The sequence below is a fragment of the Aquarana catesbeiana genome, linkage group LG01 (genome assembly GCF_042186555.1).
Source record: "Aquarana catesbeiana isolate 2022-GZ linkage group LG01, ASM4218655v1, whole genome shotgun sequence".
NCBI classification, from domain to species: Eukaryota; Metazoa; Chordata; class Amphibia; order Anura; family Ranidae; genus Aquarana; species Aquarana catesbeiana.
The window spans coordinates 329556164-329579210 of NC_133324.1; the positions used below are offsets into that span (position 1 = coordinate 329556164).

Sequence of the window (23047 nt, forward strand, 5' to 3'; positions counted from 1 at the left end):
GTGTGAACTGTCAAAACACTTCCATCAATGGCTGTCTTTATGCCTGTGGATGAGCAGTTTCGGTGTAGCACTCAGCTGCATCATTGTGTACTTATTTCTCTGTTGATTTAATGATGTGCAATGTAACCCATTACTATATATAGTACAAAGTGCTTGCCTGTGTTTGTTGAAGGTCACTTTGAAATGTAGCAGCATTCTCTTCATCATAAACAAATAAGGTGCGATTTATACAGCTGTGGACTGCGTCCTGTAGACAAAAACTCTTAGTTATGATTGTGCACTTCATAAAAAAGTATTCATTCTCTTTGTAGTTTTTTTTTTATTATTTTTTTTTTTTTTTTATTTGTCACAGAATGTTGCATCACAGGATACTTCATTTTTGTTTTCTTGACATTGAATAATAGAAATTAAATCTATTATGTCAAAGGGAAAACAGATCTATGCCAAAAACATAGTTACAATAGATGTAAAGCCTACCATGCATTAAATCAATGAGAACGATTTGACCTGCACAGGAAATAGCCTAATAACAAAAGTTTTTTTTTTTTGCCTCATTCGCACAGAAGGAATATCCATGCACTTTCACCAGGCAAATTCCTATGCAGATATTTTATAAAGAGACCCCTGAGTTTTCTGAAGCACCATGCATCATAATTAATTGCCATTTGTAAAGAAAATGCTTGTTTTTATTTGTCTTCATTCTTTGTTGCAATGATTCTGATCTCCTTCAGCTTCTTTGCAGACACTTCTTGTCTATATGCACTCACTCCATTGATGGCTGCATGCCATTTCTCTGTTTTCTTATGACTTCTTCTTTTAGCTTTTTCTTAACAACCATTTTATTTCAGAAAAGATCTAACCACTTATTTATAATTCTTCAGAGTAAAGCCTTGGATATAGCCTGGGATATAAGATCAAAAAAGGTTTCAAACACCACAGTTTATCTAATCATTTTAGACTAGTTCACGATAGGGACCCCAGTGGCCTCACCTTCTGTGGTATTGACAGAGTTGAGGGACATTGGAGAGGAGGTAACCTCAAGTGAGCTATTTCTTGTAATGAGACCCAGTGGATCGATCATTTAAAAACGATGAGCCCTCGAGGGTTAAACATCGAATTGGATCTGAACTGTTTCCTGTCTAATTTTTAGAATTTTATGGTGCTTTGTCATTACTTAATCAATTCTCTATCGTTGATTTTTTCTTAATTTGTTTTATATCTATTTTCATTTTTATTTTTTTCCAGTTTAATTTTATTTTTATGTTTATTTTCATTTTTATTTTTTTTTGTTTTAATTTTCATTTCACTTTTTTTTTTTTCATTCATTTTTATGTTCACATTTATTTTCATTTTTATTTTATTTTTTATTTTATTTTATTTTATTTATATTTTATTTTACTTTTCATTTGATTATTTTCTTACTTTTAATATTTATTTTTGACTTGTGAGCTCCACAATTCAGCTGGAACTGACGTCTCAAGCCCCTGGAATCGTTTTTGCTAAACACACATTTTTGGTCTCTCCCAGCGGCTGTGCTCTGCCTATGGGAGTGACCATTTTTTCACTTCATCTTTAGTATGGCCTTGTGTTGATGTTGATTGGTCTTCCCTTTGGGGGAGGTCCCTCCTCCACTCTATTTCAAGACGGTCTGGTTTTGGTTGCTTTATTAATCGTGATCAATTATGTCATATGCCTTTGCTGCAGGAGCTCCAGGAGAATAATCCAGATGTTTTTTGGAATTATCTCTGGATGACAGAACCCTGCTTTCACCAACTCTTGGCATTGTTTACCCCCTATATTAAGAAGCAGGACACATGCATTAGACTTTTATTTTATTTTTTGGTTGCATAACGATTTGATTTGGTATATTTTCTATATTTTTGGATGTATAGAATGCACTTTTTGGTTAAGTTCTATTGGCAGATAGCATGTCTAATTGTGATTGTTTTCATTTTTTTAATGCACAATAAAAAAATTGTGTAGAATAATACTTGGCTATGTGTTTTACTTCAAATGAGTTTGGGAGTAGGCGGTTACATTTAAAAAAATACAATGTAAAATTAACAAGGGACACCAACATAGTTGTATCTTTGATCTTAAAAAACTTGTGCGCTGCATTTGGAGATTTCATAATTTGCCATGTCACGAATGTTAATTCTCCATTACGAACGCTAGTTTACAAGACCAACCGCTTCTGGCTCATCCTTGTTTCCGAGCATGCGTTGTTTGTAGTTAGGACTTTTGTCCAACGAACTTGTGTACACACGCTCGGAAAATCCGACAACAGACATTTGCTTTTAAAAGCTTAAAATTGGGTATAGTGTTGTAACTCCACTATTGGAATGGAATAGCGTTGTAACTGCAGTATTGGAAATCTGGGAGTCACCATGCGAGAATACTATGGTCAAAAGTATGTAAATACCCCTCCATTTTTTGAGTTTAGGTGTTTCCAGTGAAGAGAACAATTGAGCACTTCCAACCTTATGGTAACAGTTTGGGCAAGGCCCTTCCCTGTTCCATCATGACTGTGCCCCTGTTTACAAAGTCAGATCCACATAGACATGTTTTGATGAGTTTGGTAAGAAGTAACTTGAGTGGCCTGCAAAGATCTCTGACCACAACACTACTGGAATAAATTAGAACACGACTTGCAAGCCAGATTCTCTTATCCAAAACCAGTACCTGACGTCACAAATGCTCCTTTAGCCAAACGGGCCAACATTCCCATAGCCACACTTCGAAATCTTATGAAAAGTCTTCCCAAAAGAGTGGAGATTGTGAAAACCACAAAGAAAGGTTGACACTATATTAGTGTCCATGCTTTTGTAATGGATGCCTAACAAGTTAATATATTGCACCGCTAAGACTCGTATCACAGAACAGAGCTAATTGTCATATTCATGATACCCAATCAAATTCTAAAAGAAGAGAAAACACATGGCAGTGTTACCTTGCTACTAACAATAAGTAGCAGCGCTGAATACCTAATAATGTACACCAAGATGTATGCACAGTGCAAATAATAATAACATATACAGGTACATGTATGTGAAACCAACCCATATAGTAAATTATATAAAGTGAAAAAAACAACTCTGAATAAGCATCAATAAAGTTCATTCAAATATAAGTGAAAAAGTCAAGCAATATAAAGTATTATCTTCAAAGTGATGTTACTGGGTAACCATGTGAATCCTCCACCGCACCACTGTGATAACACCGGTAAAATTGAATGCTTACCACAAGGCAAGCTCTGGTAAGCTTGTGACCTTGACCCGGTCGGGGCCTTTAAGCAGAAGGAAAAATGGGATGAGGATGGTCCACCAAACCGCATAAAGATGGGTCCCAAAAAACTTTTCACATACACCGCCAAGGTACCGGGATAAAATTCGCTCAGGGGTTCCCCAAGAGAAAAGAAGGAATGGACATAGCGTAATCCAGATAACTAATTTATTATTTAAAAGATAAAATCTGCACTTACATCGTATCAGAAGAAAACAAGCATGTGCATAGCAAAAGCCGGCCGGCTATAGCGTTCACCCGTCCACACACGGACCACGCGAGACGTCAGCACGTCAGCTCCTCCCGACGCGCGTTTCGTCACACGATGACGTCGTCTGGGGCACGGGCGACGCACTGACGTGTCGCGTATAAATATCAATGGAAAACCAAGCCTCGATGTGAATCCAGACCAGGAAATCATTTAGCGCTCCACCTCAAACACATGGAGCGAGTCCAATTCAGCCATTTTTAACACTGGAAGAATAGACCTGACAGCAAATTGAACCCAAAATAAACAAAACGGCTGTCAGGTCTATTCTTCCAGTGTTAAAAATGGCTGAATTGGACTCGCTCCATGTGTTTGAGGTGGAGCGCTAAATGATTTCCTGGTCTGGATTCACATCGAGGCTTGGTTTTCCATTGTTATTTATACGCGACACGTCAGTGCGTCGCCCGTGCCCCAGACGACGTCATTGTGTGACGAAACGCGCGTCGGGAGGAGCTGACATGCTGACGTCTCGCGTGGTCCGTGTGTGGACGGGTGAACGCTATAGCCGGCCGGCGGCGCACTGACGTGTCGCGTATAAATAACAATGGAAAACCAAGCCTCGATGTGAATCCAGACCAGGAAATCATTTAGCGCTCCACCTCAAACACATGGAGCGAGTCCAATTCAGCCATTTTTAACACTGGAAGAATAGACCTGACAGCAAATCGAACCCAAAATAAACAAAACGGCTGTCAGGTCTATTCTTCCAGTGTTAAAAATGGCTGAATTGGACTCGCTCCATGTGTTTGAGGTGGAGCGCTAAATGATTTCCTGGTCTGGATTCACATCGAGGCTTGGTTTTCCATTGTTATTTATACGCGACACGTCAGTGCGTCGCCCGTGCCCCAGACGACGTCATCGTGTGATGAAACGCGCGTCGGGAGGAGCTGACGTGCTGACGTCTCGCGTGGTCCGTGTGTGGACGGGTGAACGCTATAGCCGGCCGGCTTTTGCTATGTACATGCTTGTTTTCTTCTGATACAATGTAAGTGCAGATTTTATCTTTTAAATAATAAATTAGTTATCTGGATTACGCTATGTCCATTCCTTCTTTTCTCTTGGGGAACCCCTGAGCGAATTTTATCCCGGTACCTTGGCGGTGTATGTGAAAAGTTTTTTGGGACCGATCTTTATGCGGTTTGGTGGACCATCCTCATCCCATTTTTCGTTCTGCTTAAAGGCCCCGACCGGGTCAAGGTCACAAGCTTACCAGAGCTTGCCTTGTGGTAAGCATTCAATTTTACCGGTGTTATCACAGTGGTGCGGTGGAGGATTCACATGGTTACCCAGTAACATCACTTTGAAGATAATACTTTATATTGCTTGACTTTTTCACTTATATTTGAATGAACTTTATTGATGCTTATTCAGAGTTGTTTTTTTCACTTTATATAATTTACTATATGGGTTGGTTTCACATACATGTACCTGTATATGTTATTATTATTTGCACTGTGCATACATCTTGGTGTACATTATTAGGTATTCAGCGCTGCTACTTATTGTTAGTTGTTTGATTAGGTGTGTATCTCACTTATAGCAGCAGCTTTTAGGTGAAAGCTTTTTCTTTCCTTTTTTTTATTTTATTTATAGCGCGGTATTTACTAATATTAATTATAAGTGTTACCTTGCTGTTGTGAAGCATTTCTAGAAAAGCCTCCTTGTTGGCTGTGCAATCTCGAAGATCCAAAATGAGGGTCATTCCCAAATCACGCACATCAGACCTGATAGAAAATAAAAATATTCTGGATATATATGTCTGTATATATATATTATTCATTCATCCTTTGTTTTGCACATAACATAAAAAAGAACATCTAAATCCCAATAAAACCAATTCAGAAGAAGGTTATTAAAGTCATTGTAAATGGTCACCTTGTAAAACAACCCATTCAGTTTAAAATAGAAATGAAAAGCATTTAGCAGCCTAGCAGCCAGCAGCAACAGACCCCCTACCTCAACAGTAGATTCCTTCCAGCAACAATTAACCCCCCCAGCCACATAAGCTCAACCAGCAACTAAAGATTCCTCACCAGCAACAATAGTCTGCCACGCCAACATAGATACCCCCAGCAACAATAGATCCCCCAGGAGCCAGCAACAATAGACCCCTCCTCAACAGTAGATCTCTTCCAGCAACAATTTACCTCCTAGCAACATAAGCCCTCTCCCCCCAGCAACCATAGATCCTGCACCAGCAACAATAATAGACTTTTCCAGCAATAATAGACCACCATGCAAAAATAGATCTTCTGCAGGCTTCTTCAGCAGCCAGTATCAATGACCCTTCAGCACACCCAAGCAACCCTTGCCATTACATACATTCAGTGCTAGAGGTGCCGGAACAGCTTTCTCGCAAAAAAAAAAGCCCTGTCTATCACTATGCCCCAATGAGGAAACAGCATAATCATACCCCCCCAATCCTCTTTCTCTCCCCCTCTACTGACACCTTTACACTTTTTTCCTCCCACTCTCCTTTCCCTCTCTTTCTCCTTTACTTTCTCCTATAGTACCTTCAGGGTCTGCTTCTGTTCATCCCAAGGCCATGTGCAGTGCGTCACTTACTCCGAATTGTGGCTTTTTGGCTATGACTATCATTGTATGCACAAGCACTGATGTGTGTTCCTGACTCTGGGGGTGCACACAGACCTTGGAGGATAAGTAAACCCCTTCCTTTATGATGGGCAGTGCTGTGTATTCTTTCCATCTACCTAGTGCATGAGATTGCTATCCTTTCTGCTTTGCCCACTGATGGCCCGGATTGCCAGACTCTGCTTGTGTCTGCTGCCTCCATTGCTATTTAAAAGACCATAAATGGGTAGTTTTTTTTATTCCGTCTAGCTAGCACGCGTTGGGCACTTCTTTCCTTGCATTTCTGCACAGAGGGTAGCCCAATGAAATGAATGGTTGCCTACATTCAGAATGCAAATTGCACAAGTGCAAACCTAGCCTAACTAAAGGTTTTGTGTATTGTATAGATTGTTTATATGGCAAATATTGATCTTCTAGTTTAAAATAGGAATTGCTATAAAAAATTACGTTTTCTGTAAAAAAAAAAAAAATTGCATTCCGCAACCATTAGTACATGGGATTCAGGGTCAAGGACTTTGCTTCCCCACTTGTACTCCCAGCACCAGCAAAAAATTGTCTGGAGCCACCCTTGTGTAGAATCACACAATTGTATTCTTCCAATAAATGTGGAAATTTACTAAAGCATACATAATAATTCTCAAATTCTGTACATTTCTATAATTTCATTTGGAGCTGAAAATTATTTATTTGTAACATTTTGTTATTGTCATTTTGCACAAAATTTGCTTTCATGTTTAATTTTGAAATGACATTCTAAAACCTCAGTAAAAGTACGGTATGTGTTTGCTGACACAGGAAATGTCGCAATGGTATGCCCAGCTAATGTGTTCCATCAACAAAACTCACACATATAGCAGCACCTTTGTTCCTTCGTCAAGAAATATTCCGTTTTACACTAATTACGGCTCAGTATTGGCCTTGTTAACAATCCGCTTATTGTAGGATTGCTTCACTTCAGAACTGGTAGCATTATGGGCCTTTATGATGCAAACCTTGGTTCATGGCCCTGGTTTTATGATTATGTTCAGATACAAAGGATTATTTGTCATTAAATCTGAGATAAATTATCTTACTCAACAACGCCAGTATTTTCCATCTCCTTACAGCTTATAATTGTGTGTATTGTGCCCTTCTAGTTGTCTTTACCCCTTTCGTTCTCTACCTTTTCTTTACCTTAGAAGAGAGAAGAAATACACAATGGTTTCCTGAAGGTCTTTCTGGCTGAATTCAGGTGGTGCTTTGGCTGGAGACATCATTAACAGCGCTCTCTTGTCCAGGTCTTGTCCCCCTATGAGGTTATAGGAGATTGTTAGTGATGCTAATTGGCCTGAATGTAGCCAGTTGTAGTGATCTCTGATTAGGCTAGTGTCATTAAAGACCCCAGAGTAGTACCAATGAACACAAAACATGGGCCTTCATCTCAAATAAGAAAAAAAAAAATCATAGGTACTTACCATGTCCTCATTTATTTTATTATTGGTTTGGCATGACGTTTTATGTTGGTGCATTAATGCATTGTTTTGTTGTCTCCAAACATAAAGCTGTGAACATTTACCAAAAATGTATGTTATACCCTTGCACTATTTTTGAGGGATGGACATTCCTGAACAACCACAATTAAATTCTTTAGTTTGTAAAATGTATTCCTGACTGTAGAATGACGGAAGTCCAAATCTTTAGAAACCTTTTGTAACTCTTATATAGCTTTCCTTCTGAGGCCCTCTGAAATCATTATATGGAAGATCTGAAGAATTGCAGTTCAGCTTTTTTTTTTCCACAGCTGTTAAGGCTTAAGTTTAGTAAAAATAAAAAATGATAATTATCACCTGTGTAGTAATGTACCTCTAATGATGTGTATGCCACATTCTGCAGGCTTCTGATTACTGTGATAATCCACCTCTCAGTGATGTTGAAGACCCCCCGCAGCTGTGAACTACCAGAACTGCAGTAGTTACACTGATACTAAAAACACACTGTTTAATTTACATTGTCCCTTTATTTCTGTATATGGATGATGGCACTGTAAATATTTTAATAAAAAAAAACATCTAAGTACCTTTTTCCTAATCGTTATACAGCTGTCAAATAACCCAGCTCTCTCCCAGCCTGCCTGCAGGGAAACATAAGCAGGAGGAGCTTCTAGTCCTCTGCTGCTGGTCACATGTTCACAATAAAAAAACATCCTTTGGAATACAGAGTAAAAATAAATAATTAATATCAATAAACTGTTTTAAATTGTCATACAAATATATATCTGAAATCAGATCTTTATTACCGTATTTTTTGGCAATAACATGGTGTGGGTGGATGTCTGCCAGTCACAGGCTGTGTCCCGCCCCTCCAGAACAAGAGGGAGGTGATGCCTCCACCAATCTACATGTAATATCCCGCCCCCATTGTGTTTATCTGGTAGTGGGCATGGAGGAGGGAGCGGGCTATCATTTACCACTGCGTATTCACCCACATGTGTGATTCTATAGTCACATGGGCTGCTCAGATGTGATAGAGAGCAAATGCTCAGCATAGAATCTCCCTGAGAACTCTCAACACTGCTCTGCAAAATCCCTATCTTCATTGGGGACTTAGACAGAAGGTGGAGATACAGAGCAACAGGATCAACCAGGATTTTTGCAGAATACAGAAAATGAATCTCATAGTGACTGAGTGAGTATGAACAGTATGTAATGCGGCATCTGTTGATAGTTTTTTATGATGTGGGTTTAGTGACAGTTTAAGTGCAACAGCTGTGAATATGAAAAACCCTCCCCTTCCTGCCCCCTCGGCATTCACAAATAGAAATATTCTTCTCCCAGAATGGAATTCATTTTGTGAATAGAGGAGAGACGGATGCATGACAGGATCTTCCCTTCCTAGTCACAGGGAAAGGAATACTAGGAGTCTTGTGAATGGTTGAAGGGGCAGGAAGAGGAAAGTGAGTGGTGCCCCAGTGGGTGGAAGTTCACAGCTATGGGGAGGACCTCCTCATCACTCAGAGGTGGATTATTACAGTAACCAGCAGAATGTAAGATACACGTCATTAGAAGTACATTACTACACTAGTGCTGGATGCCCAAAAAATGTTTTACCAAACTTTAGCTGTAAACATTTGTGGCAAAAAGTTGCATTTCTGCAGAACTATGATGTGGGCCAAACAAAAATGATTTAAGAGGGCCTCAGAAAAAAAAAAATGTTGAAGTCCATAAAATTTGAAAGAATTATAAAATGTTTCTAAAGATTTGAGCTTCCATCAGCAGTCCACAGTCAGAAATACATTTTACAAATTAAAGCAGTATTAAACCCAAAAGCAAATACTTATTATATTGCAGCTAGAGCTGCACGATTCTGGCTAAAATGAGAATTACGATTTTTTTGCTTAGAATAAAGATCACGATTCTTGCGGTGTAACATCTTCTTTCACATTATACAAAAAAAATGAGGCTAACTTTACTGTTTTTTTTTTTTTTTTAAATTAAAGTGTATAAAAAAATTACGATTGAAAAACCTCTGCACAAATACGGTGTGACATAAAATATTGCAACAACCACCATTTTATTCTCTAGGGTCTCTGCTAAGAAAAAAAATATATCATGTTTGGGTGCTCCAAGTAATTTTCTAGCAGAAAATAGTGATTTTTACTTGTAAGCAACAAATGTCAGAAAAGGTTTGGTCTTTAAATGGTTAAACTTCCCTCATTTATCCTTTGATAAAAGAACGAAAAGATACTTTGTTTCTACTTGTTCACATTTTGTAATAAAATTTGGCAGGCTGCCTGGATTTTTTTTTTCTCAATTGTGAGAACTCTCTGCACATGTTAGAAAGACCGTGACATGCTATTTTAAAGATCAGGAAGGGAAAAAGATTGCGATTTAGATTCCTAACGATTAATCGTGCAGCTCTAATTTCAGCTTACCAATCCTTAGATGTGATGGCTGCATTGGTGTTCTTTTTGTAAGTTTTTTTTTTTTGATCTGGCCAGTAAGTCTGATCTTTTTCAACTGAACAAGTCCTCATGCAAATATAGCAATTTAGAGGGTTGAGACAAACCATTTACCACTGACAGGAGTGCTTACAATGATCAGCTTTTATTTATTTACGTAAAACCTTCATCAGATAAAAAAAACTGGTACTGTAACTGCTTATAAAGTATGAGCTTGAGTTTTGCTTCGATTTGTTAGTATATCTAAATCTGCTGGTTCATCTAATATCCCCCCCCCCCCAACTGACAATGCTGCTGTCCAAAAGTGCCCCTGTTCTCCTTCATCCAGAGTGTAGGCACCATAATACAGGCGGTGTGTTAGTGGCCGGATCACAAGGTGAAAACAGAGGGGAAAAAAGCCCACCAAATAAGAAAACTATTACAGCCACTACATCTCTAATGTTATGTAATATTACAGTTTTGGTTTTGAGCTTAATACTGATTTAAAGTGGTTTTAAAGACTAAATATTTTTACCTTAAACGGGTTGTAAAGTCAGAAGGTTTTTTTTATCCTAATGCATTCTATGCATTAAGATAAAAAGCCTTCTGTGTGTAGCAGCCCCCCTCAGCCCCCCTAAAACTTACCTGAGCCCCATCTCGATCCAGCGATGTTGGAGTGTCTCGGTTGCCCGGGACTCTCCATCCTCATTGGCTGAGATGGCAGCCCCATTGGCTCCCGCTGCTGTCAATGAAAGTCAGTGAGCCAATGAGGAGAGAGAGGGGGTGGGGCCGAACGTCTGAATGGACACAGTGCATCGGCTCAGGTGCCCCATTGCAAGCTGCTTGCTGTGGGGGCACTGGGCAGGAGGTAGGGGACAGGAGCACCGGTGAGGGACCTGAGAAGAGGAGGATCTGGACTGCTCTGTGCAAAATCACTGCACAGAGCAGGTAAGTATAACATGTTTGTTATTTTTAAAGAATAAAAACTGAGACTTTAGTATCACTTTAATGCATTCCTTGCATTAAGGTTAAAAATGTTTAGGCATTGATTTTGGCCACTCACCCCCCTTATACTTACCTGAGCCCTCATTCGATCCAGTACTGTGCACGTCTGCAGCTCTTCTCTCCCCTCACTTCTGTGTCTCGCTGGCTTTTCTGGGGCACCGGGAGTCCCTCTGCCTGTGTCAATGGACGCAGCAGTGGGGCTCGGGAGCGAGCAGGCCCAAGTGCCCCCATGGAAAGCGGCTTCCCGTGGGGGCATTGGAGGAGGAGCCAGGAGCACTGGCGGGGGACCAGAGAAGAGGAGGTTCAGGGCCACTCTGTGCGATTCCACTGCACAGTGCATAGAGATGTTTTTTATTTTTAAAAAATCCTGTACAACCACTTTAATTGAGGATGTTGAGGAATGTGCATCCCAAAAAAACAATGCAAAGTTATGCCATGCGTTTTTGGAAAATATTCACAGCATTATGTTTGGAGAAAACAAAACAATGCATACCAACATCAAACCTCACACCAGCTCACCAACCGCTCAGCATCTGCTACTCTTCTCTGCCAACCCCTCCATTGGCTGCCACTCACCCAACTAATTAAATTCAAAATACTAACAATAACTTACAAAGCCACCCATGGCTACATCACTAACCTAAAATACCAACCAAATCCTTCTTCCCGAGATCTCCTGCTCTCTAGTTCCCTTGTCACCTTCTCCCATGCTGACTTCCGAGACTTCTCCAGAGCCTCTCCCATCCTCTGGAACTCCCTGCCCCTAATCTGTCCATTTCCAACACTATCCACTTTTAGACGATCCCTGAAAACTTTTCTCTTCAGAGAAGCCTATCCTACCTCCACCTAACAACTGTACTTTTATTTTCTCCATCAGCTCATCTCCCTTAGTTATTACCTTTTGTGTCACTTGACCCTCCCTCTTAGATTGTAAGCTCTAATGAGCAGGGCCCTCTGATTCCTTCTGTATTGAATTGTATTGTCTGGCCCCATGTTGTAAAGTGCTATGCAAACTGTTGGCGCTATATAAATCCTGTATAATAATAATAATAACTGTGAACAATAGTGGAAGGAGACAAATGCTATAAAGAAGCTTTTCTGTTTTAAAGAATTTGGGTGGTCTGTAACACATTTGAAGCCATATTCGGAAACTCTACAACATGTCTGTCTATTTTTAAAAGCTCAAAAAGTTTGCAGTACACGCAATGACAATAATCCGAGACAAAGGACCTATTTAACAACCCTCTGCACTGAAAAGCCATATTGTGGAATGGCCAGAGCTAAACCAGTCCCTGAAATTCTATGATGTGATTAAAGAACGGCTTTTTAAGCAAGACAAACAAAACTGATATGCCATCTGACAGTTGTTTTATGCAGGAATAGGATGAACAACGTTAAATCTGTGTAAGCCACATCAACAGCTCCAGAAAGTGTTGTTGGATCTATTTTAGGAACTATTCATGCAAAAAATCTAAATCATTCCCAGGAATTCATTTTTTTCCCCCTCACAAAGGCGTGCTTTAAATTAAGTTGTCATTAAGTTTTATGTTCTATGATTATTTTTATGTTTGTTTTTCCTTTTGGTGTTTGGAATCTAATCCTATGTAAAATAAAGTCATACTAGTACTAGTTTACACTACAAGTGACTAGTTTACACTACAAGTGACTAGTTTACACTTGCGGTCAGGGGGTGGAAAAAATAGGCGGTTGAATGGTGGTTTTACTGCCTTCCCCCGACTTCTCCCCCTTAAGCTTCAAAGACATATGGATGTACACATGCCTTGGCAAAAATGATACCCCCTGTGAAGAGAATGGGGCCAATATGTGCAGTGTCACATGAAAAGATATAATAAAATATTTACAAAAATGTGAGGGGTGTACTCACTTTTGTGAGATACTGTATATATAAGCCCCTTTATATTAAAGAGGAACTGCAGTCTGCTCACATCATTTGTAATAAAAATATCTTTGCCATTCTGAAGCTTCCCTCCAACCACTTTGCATATTATTTTATATAATGTGATTCTGTACTTGCCAAATATGCTGCAGCAATCCCCCTCCACTGAGTCTGGCTGCAACCATTTTAACTGTGGGCAGCTGAAGCTGCTGCCTGTTCACTTCCTGGATTTACATAGAGAGGCACGCCTCCAGCTCTGCAGCTCTCATTGGCCCTCTTATGACTCATCCCCCCTCCCTTTCTGGCAAACTCTAACAAGAGTGAGAGAGAGAGCTGTGCATGATGTCATAAGCTTAGGCTAATGACCAGAAAAGAAACAGAAAGTGGGCTGTATATGGTATTTACTGGCAAAACAGGCATTGGGGAGGCAACATATCACATCCCAGCCACCTGTAAAATCCCAGTTGAAAAGTGATCCACCCTGGATTGCTTTTTATAGAGGCAGCAAGGGCTGTCACAAGTGTAAATGAATCCTTACTTTCATTTGGCAGCTGTGAGTGGCACTGTGCATGACTGGCAGTTACAATTGCATTGCAGTTTTTTCCATTTACATAGAGCAGTGATCTCCAAACTGCAGCCCTGGGGCCAGATGCGGTCCTTTGCTTGCTTTTATCTGGCACTTGGGGCATTGTTTTATCCACTGATACCAACAATGGGACATAATCCCCTCTACTAACACCAATGAAGGGACACTATTCCTCCCCAATGACACCAATGAAGGGACACTATTCCTCCCCAATGACACCACTGATTACTCCTATTGAAACAAACAATTTTTTCCCCGCTGACATTGGGACCTTTTCTACTCTCTTGGCCACATTCTGACCCCCTAAAATCTGAAGGACAGTAAACTGGCCCTTTGTTTACAAAGTTTGGAGACCCTGACATAGAGCATACTCTGTGTGTGTGCCAATCAATCAGTCTTTTTTTCCTTCCTCTAAAAAAGCCACGCCCGTGGCGTAATGTGTAAGGGGCAGAGCCGGTGACGTAGATAGTTTGTCTGGAGTGGATGGTAGCTAACCAGGAGGAGGTATTGGCATATATTACATGACAGCTCATGACCTTAAGGGGACAGTCACAAATGTATTTACCCACAAGCTGTAGCATGCAAGGATGATGCCCCACAACATTATTTTTATAATCGATTAGTTGGCCGATTATTGTTTCGATTAATCGGTTAATAACCTTAAAAAAAGTGTAAAAAGTGTATAATTTAGTTAATATGTAAAGTTTAAAAAATGTAATCCACTCTGAGAAGAACAGACAGAAGAGATATTCTGTATATACTATTAGAGGAGATATACTGTATATACTGTTAGAGGAGATATACTGTATATACTATTAGAGGAGATATACTGTATATACTATTAGAGGAGATATACTGTATATACTGTTAGAGGAGATATACTGCATATACTGTTAGAGGAGATATACTGCATATACTATTAGAGGAGATATACTGTATATACTATTAGAGGAGATATACTGTATATACTGTTAGAGGAGATATACTGTATATACTATTAGAGGAGATATACTGTATATACTGTTAGAGGAGATATACTGTATATACTATTAGAGGAGATATACTGTATATACTATTAGAAGAGATATACTGTATATACTATTAGAAGAGATATACTGTTAGAAGAGATATACTGTATATACTATTAGAAGAGATATACTGTATATACTATTAGAAGAGATATACTGTATATACTATTACAGGAGATATACTGTATATACTATTACAGGAGATATACTGTATATACTGTTAGAGGAGATATACTGTATATACTATTAGAGGAGAGATATACTGTATATACTATTAGAGGAGATATAATGTATAAACTATTAGAGGAGATATACTGTATATACTATTAGAGGAGGTATACTGTATATACCATTAGAGGAGATATACTGTATATACTGTTAGAGGAGATATACTGTATATACTATTAGAGGAGATATACTGTATATACTATTAGAGGTTGAATTTGGTAAATATCATCAGACTCAGATATTTTTTTAAAGAAAAAAAAAGTTAAAGACTGTTTTGGAGATTTTCAAACAGAACTGTAATATATTATATGCTGGCCATACAAAAACAATGTAATTTTAAGAACATTCGTTCGATTTTTGAATCGTTAGTGGAGTAAAATCGACGTTCGTTTTCAACCACAGTGATGGGAAAATATAGAAATAATAGAAAACTTCTTAGTCAAAGGACTTTTCAGACAGTGTATGTGGTTTTCGTTCAGAAATTACATTCGTTTTAAAACAGAATGTTAAAACCAAGTGAAAATTTCAAACATTCTTTCATTCAGCAAATGTACAAAGATTTTTCGTCTGAATATTCTCGTCTGAAAATTGATCCATGTGGCCAGCATAAGGCTCAGTACACACCTATGCAGTTTGCTTTTCATCTGTTTCTACACTGCTTTTTGCTGTGCGTTAAGTACAGTATAGAGTGCTCCAATATCAAGGTAAAGAAAACTGCCTTTAGAACCACTCACTTCCTGCCCGGGACTACATGTCCCATGAGGCATTGCTCCTCATACATTCACAAGTTCTCAGGCACTTACTGACATGTATGGATGATGTACTGAGCTGTATGTGTGCTGCACTGTATTTCCTGATATGTAAACAAATAATGCATTCTGTATGCAGGCCAACTGATCGGCTGGCCGATTAATTGATTATGAAAATAGTAATCTATTAAGTTCATAATCGATTAGTTCTTGATTAATCAATTGGTTGTTTCACCCCTACTGGGCTTACACATTTGCTATTTGTCTGTAGTGCAACAGCTGGTAGTGCACTCAGAAATATGTGTACATTTTATTTAGAATTTTAATAAACGTGGTTATTTTTAAATGGATTACACTATGAGGGTCTGTACGTTTTACCTCTATGGTGACAACAGAGTTGGAGGAGATGCAGGCTGCATCCATTGAGCACCATTAAAAGGGACAAGCGCATATTGCCTGGAACATAGGTCAAAGCGGGAGGTGAGCAGTTAATGGTGGTGGAGTAGGACAAGGTTTCTCAACTCCAGTCCTCAAGTACCCCCAACAGGTCATGTTTTCAGGATTCCCCTCAGATGAAAGGGCTGTGGTAATTACTAAGGCAGTGAAACTGATCAAATCACCTGTGCAAAATAATGAGAAGCCTGAAAACATGACCTGTGGGGGATACTCGAGGACTGGAGTTGAGAAACATTGGAATAAGATACAAAGGGTGTGTGAAGCACAAGGAGACAAGCGCCTTATGAGTGGAATGTAATTGAAGCAAAGCTCTTTGACACTTTTGTATATATATTTTTAAAAATATTTTATGGTTCAAACACTCAAATACTTATTGGACTAACAAGACTATTACTACACATGGATTGTTTTTTTGTAATTTTTTTTATTTGTTTGGAATTTGGACAGATTGAGGGGACTTTACTGGTACCAGAGAAGGACAATCACTACATAATTTTACTAAATCTCTTTATTACAAAAAAATTAAAAAATGTTTACACATATAAAAACAAGAAAAATAAGGTTCTTATCAATATAACCACTTAGTTGATATCAGATCTGTTACTATCATTTTTTATTTGTTGAATATTGGGATTATTACAGGATTGCATGGAATTTAGGAATACAGAGTGTAGCGCTGGATCACTTCAGACTGTGTTTTTGCCAATCAATCATGGCAACCAAATACATTTAAAAAAAAGAAGTGGAAGGAAACATCATGACAGAGTAAACTCAAAAACCATGAAACGTGGAGAAGAAATATGAGTGTTGTAACAAAAGCTAGCCATGTATATATTATTTTCTCTCCTTCAGCGCACTATACACCATGGATGGAGGAATCTCCCCTGCCAGCTACTGGCTGCCTCAATATCATCTGAATACCATCTGATAGCTATTGTTAAATCAACGTTTATCGAGCCTGGTGATGCTGAATATTGGATGTGTAGCTTAACCACTTCAGCCCTGGAAGAATTTACCCCCTTCCTGACCAGAGCACTTTTTGCGATTCGGCACTGTGTCGCTTTAACTGACAATTGCGCGGTCGTGCGACATGGCTCTTTTGGTGGTATTTGATCACCTCTGCGGTTTTTATTTTTTGCGCCATAAACAAAAATATAGCGACAATTTTGTAAAAAAAACGCATTGTTTTTTACTTTTTGCTATAATAAATATCCCCAAAAAATATTTAAAAACTTTTTTTTTCCTTAGTTTAGGCCGATATGTATTCTTCTACATATTTTTGTTAAAAAAAAATCGCAATAAGCGTTTATTTATTGGTTTGTGCAAAAGTTATAGCGTCTACAAAATAGGGGATAGTTTTATGGCACTTTTATTGATAATTTTTTTTTACTAGTAATGGTGGCGATCAGCGATTTTTATCGTGACTGCGACGTTATGGCGGACACATCGGACATTTTTGAGACATTTTTGGGACCATTGTCATTTATACAGCAATCAGTGCGATACAAATGCACTGATTCCTGTGTAAATGACACTGGCAGTGAAGGGGTTAACCACTAGGTGGCAGTGTAGGTGTTAAGTATGTCCTGGGGAGTGTTTCTAAGAGCCCATTCACACAGGGACGACTTGTCAGGCGACCTAGTCGCCTGACAAGTCGCCTCCCGTTCTGTGCTATGGAACCGTTCTAAGGGGAGCGACGCAAGTCGCTCCGACTTAGAAAAAGGTTCCTGTACGACTTCGGGGGCGACTTGGGGCGACTTGCATAGACTTCTATACAGAAGTCGTTTTGCAAGTCGCCCGAGCAGTCGTTTGCAGGTCGCCTCGCTGAGGCGACCTGCAAGTCGTGTTGCCCCTGTGTGAATGGGGTCTAACTGTGGGGGGGGCGTGGCTATGTGTGACACGTCACTGATCTCTGCTCCCGATCACAGGGAACAGAGATCAGTGACACTGTCACTAGGCAGAACGGGGAGATGCTTGTTTACACTAGCGTCTCCTCGTTCTTTCTCTCCATGAGGCGATCAAGTCTGCGGGACCCAACTCACGGAGCTCCCGGGTGGGGTGCTCGCAATGGCACGGCGGCAAATTTAAAGGGACGTACGGGTACACCCATTTGCCCAGCTGTGCCATTCTGCCGACGTACATCGGCGTGCGCCGTTCGGGAACCGGTTAAAGTAGAACTATGGGCAAAACTTTTTTTTTTTTTTTTTACATTTTGGATAGAGCAAGGGAGGGTTATAACCACTTTTAGATTTTTTTTTTTCACCATCTGCGTCCCATTGGGAAAGTTTCCCATCACTTCCTGTCCCATAACCAAACAGGAAGTGAGAGGAAATCCCTGCAAATAGGGGTCACCAGAATTAGCGTCCCCATTGGAAGAATATCCCTCAATTACTCTTTTGAGGACAACCCAAAATTTGGGATTTCTTTTACTTTCACTTTCGATGATAATAGTAAACAGGAAAAAATAGAGAGGGTGAATATCTGAATGGGGGCACAGACAGCAATCAAAACTGGCAAGCGTTCTAATCCCTCTCCACTCTATCCAAACTGTAAAAAAAAAAGTTTTGCCGTTAGTTACAATATAAGAAACTAAAGACTGCACAGCAGATAGACAGAAAATGTAAAAAACATCTGCACATGGGTGTGGGTTGTTGGTGTCTGCAGTATTTATATAACTTGGAAGGTAGCAAAGTGGCTCTGTATTAAATATTTCAGCCTTGCAGTTTGGGGGATATTCAGCTAATTCACCTTCTTTTACATGGATCCTATAGGGGCATTGGGCTACCTTTTATAGATAAACTCACAGTTATGCACACATTCACATAAGTATATTCAAAGAGATATCAACAACTCAGAAATACTTGTGCTGGGCATATTTAATACAGAACTGACTACATTCCCTTTTCGTGATGTGATTATTTAATAAAGCAGGACAAACAGCAGTGACAATATGCCAATCCGATTTAGCGGTTTACTATATTCCCATTATTTAATATCCTATTTGTGCTAACAAAAGGTTAATACACTCTCCAGTTGCTCGTTGAACTACTATTACTGAATCAGCCTTATGGTGTAATAATAGATGCTGTAATCTGCAGCACTACCACTAAAGAGAGAGGGAGCATATTGAAAGTATTCTGTCAACTAGAAGACAGCTGCAAGATATTTGGTCAATAAGAGAGTTGGACATACATCAAAATGTGCAAATACAATTAAAAGATCCCATGCTGTGACATGAAACTTCTGGCATTCAGGCAAAACATTACTCCACTTTATATAATAAATAGATTATGTGAGCCAGATTATGAAAAGTTAACTGTTAGTGACACTTTTATGTATATAAAGTACCTGCAGCTTTTTTTTGGTTAAAGATGTTGGCAGCGCTCTAAAAAACAGCATAAAAGAATCTAAATATATAACTCTGTGTAGTAGTAAGGGCTCATTCACACGGGCAGCCAGGGGGCAGTAAAATTAGAGACCGAGTCATCGTTTATCACCCCCTGACCGCCCACCTAAACAAAAGCATGCAGCTGCTCAGGGCAAAGCAAAAATTAAACGCCATGTTGCATTCGTCGAATGGCACTAAAGTTACAGCATGGTGGGTCAGCATTTTCAGAGTTAAAAGAGACGAGAGGAGTCAACATATTGCCTCCTCACACCTGCCATACGCCTCTGAAAAGCGATCCACTGTGGAATGCATTTTCAGAAGAATGACATGAGCCCTACGTGTATTTACTGTTCATGTACACTTTAGACACCCCACCCTTATTAAGATGGCCACAGTCGCTCATTCTACATTTTGACTTTATTTATCCCACTGGAAGATCTATTTAACACTGTCATAATCTATATCAGGGGTCTCCAAACTTTCAAAACCAAGGGCCAGTTTACTGTCCTTCAGACATTAGCGGGGCTGGACTAGGGCCTATGGGAATAGAAAATGTCCTGGCGCCCGGTGGGAGTAAAGAATGCCATATCTTTGGTATCAGTGGGAGAAATAGCGCCCCATCGTTGGTATCAATGGAAAGAATTGTGCCCCATTGTTAGCATCTATGCAAGGAATTGTACCCCATCGTTGGTGTCAATGGAAGGAATTGTGCCCCCATCGTTGGTGTTAATAGAAAGACTTACACCCCATCATTGGTGCCAGTGCAAGGAATTGTGCCCCATGTTGGTGTCAATGGAAGGAATTGTGCCCCCATCGTTGGTGTTAATGGAAAGACTTGTGCCCCATCGTTGGTGCCAGTGGAAGGAATTGTGCCCCATGTTGGTGTCAATGGAAGGAATTGTGCCCCCATCGTTGGTGTTAATAGAAAGACTTACGATCCATCGTTGGTGCCAGTGCAAGGAATTGTGCCCCATGTAGGTGTCAATGGAAGGAATTGTGCCCCCATCGTTGGTGTTAATGGAAAGACTTGTGCCCCATCGTTGGTGCCAGTGCAAGGAATTGTGCCCCATTTTGGTGTCAATGGAAGGAATTGTGCCCCCATCGTTGGTGTTAATAGAAAGACTTACGCCCCATCGTTGGTGCCAGTGTAAGGAATTGTGCCCCATGTTGGTGTCAATGGAAGGAATTGTGCCCCCATTGTTGGTATAAATGGAGGGAATTCTGCCCCATCATTGGTGTCAGTAACAGGAATTATGCCCATTTGTTGGTGTTAGTAGATGGAATAGTGCCCCAAGGGCCTGGATAAAGGCAAGAAAAGGGCTGCATCCGGCCCCAGGGCCACAATTTGGAGACCACTGCTTTATATGACAAGTTACATGCATCAGAGTGATGTTTCAGTTATAGTTGGTTGCTGGTGAGCTAAATCACTTGCACATTACACTGTGAAAGATCAACCCATTGGCATCTTCCCAACATTTAAAATCACATTTGTATTTGTTTCTGTAAAAAAACAAAAACACATTTGTAGGTGGACTGATCATTTAAATAAATATAGAAGTTTCTCACCAGTCAGACAGAAGACCCCAGATTCCAATATGTCCCAGTTTACATTCTTGTGCAGACATTTGTAATCTGAAATAAGAGGGGATTGTGGCAAAGGACTCTGAAAAGAAGATGGATCTGGTTCTTTCTCTACCAAACTGATTGGTTCTTCCACTCCAGGTGATGTTTCTGCTTCTGGAAAAAAAAAAATAGAATCATATAGAAAGGCAAAATAATTTAAAGGAATATATTTATGACTATGAAAATCCTGACTGAGGGCTTGTTCACACAGTGGTGACCTGCACTGGATAAACGCAAGCCATCACTAGGGCACATGGAAAACATTTGTTGCGTTGGTGCTGGTGGATGGCGATGGTGTGCAGTACGATGTGTTGAAATGCACATTGCACTGCTCCCTGCCAGAGCTCACACTGACAGCTGCCCGCGTGGTCTTACTATGTGGGCTAACGTGAACCAGACCTAAAGGCCTGTATTAGGAAGCTTATGGCTTATGTTGATGCCTTCAGTTTAGCATACTTCTGAGATAATTCAGAACTTGTTGACACATGCATTTGACCTGAAATTGAACTTCTTTAGACCTGCATTTGACCTGCATTAAGGGGGTTTTACATTCTCTTAAAACCATATAGGAATGCAAAACCTGTCTGACATTAACAAAAGCCCATCAACACAGGTCCTAGTACAGACTAAAGAGCTACCACAGTGGAATGGAATTTGAAACTCATAAGCTCTATAAGCTCTATAAATATGGCCAAAATTCTACTGTGCCTTGAAGCAAACTGACTCACCACAGCCACAGTAGACATTTGGCTACTAAAGACTGCAGATAAACAGGTACAATTTATGTAGGAGGATTTGTTTAATCTCTGTGTATCGCCTGAGACCAGTCACTTCACTGGATTTATGTAAGGGTTTAAAACCACTTTAAGGATCAGTTCATCTCAAAATCGATATTGCAGCAGCTATGGGTGGACCATGAAGCTCTAAATCACACACTGGCTTGTTATGTATTTTTGGAACTCCAATAGTGAGATTTCTTCGCTAGTTTTCACATCTCTATTGGATCATTCATCTACTGCTGCAGTAGAAAAGACTCAGTTCCAAAAAACAGCTTTAATAAGTAAAACAATTATGTGGGCTACAAAGGCACATATTAAGCTACTGCATGTTTTATGGTACAATATTTCTTCATTAGTCAGGCTATCATTTCCATGGCTAGTAAGTAATAAATATTTTTTGGAGGTAGAGTTGGAGGAGCAACCTTCCGAAGGTACAACATGTGAAAAAAAGGGAAACATCTACAATTCTATAGACATCTTATTTTGCAGATTGAACTTAAATGGAGAAGGGGTGAGGGATGAGAATTGATGTGTTCTCTCTTGAAGCCCATGACATTTTGGTGCTTTAGTGTTACATCTTTTTTTAATAAAAGCAGTATTTCGCTATGTTAGGTTTCTGTGTTTCAGATCTTCCATATACGTTGTGGGATATACTGAGATTTTAGGAGGTGATGTCAGTGCCAGTTTACCTATTTGAGAACAATGCTCTTTTGAGCTACCTATAGGTTGGAAGTCACAACTTTCGGTGTGTGCGCTTGGTGATGGTGCATGAGGTAAACAGTATTGGGACATTTTCATTGACGCAGGGGAAGTTTTGATTATTGCAATTTTTCCCAAAAGGAATGTAAACAGTGAATTTCTGTTAATGTGCGTTTTATGAGATAATAACAAAGTCATAAGATAAGAAAGTAGAAAATTTTAATAAAGCAAGTGTTTACCACACACACACACAAAAAAAAAGTTAATTTTGGGGATGGGTTACACTAGGGTCTGAAAGACTACAATAAGTACTGATTTGAAAAACGACATTTAAAAATGAAATAGAACATATATTTCTATTGATAGATATAATAAAATATACCACCAAATCAATAACAGGTGCTTTAAATGTGGGCCATCGTTTCCAGATCTAAATAACATGTTAAATTAGTGTGGCAAGATTAAGAAGTTCTGGAATCCTAACAATCCTGAATCATATCACCCAATTTCACTACTTACGTCGGATGTTAAGTTATTGGCAAAAGTGCTAG

At 39.5% G+C, this 23047-nt stretch overlaps 1 protein-coding gene across 2 annotated transcripts in view; it reads right to left on the bottom strand.

The window, feature by feature from the left end:
* The window catches only part of ARHGEF40 (Rho guanine nucleotide exchange factor 40), a 151382-nt gene that overhangs the window by 69307 nt on the left and 59028 nt on the right, over window positions 1–23047 (bottom strand). For both annotated transcript variants that reach the window (XM_073631216.1, XM_073631206.1), the window contains exons 4-7: window positions 20962–21132; window positions 7316–7430; window positions 5178–5274; window positions 158–247 (exon numbers count right to left, since the gene is read on the bottom strand). In XM_073631216.1, the coding sequence (XP_073487317.1) occupies window positions 158–247; window positions 5178–5274; window positions 7316–7430; window positions 20962–21132 (473 nt within the window). The remainder of the gene's footprint in view (window positions 1–157; window positions 248–5177; window positions 5275–7315; window positions 7431–20961; window positions 21133–23047) is intronic.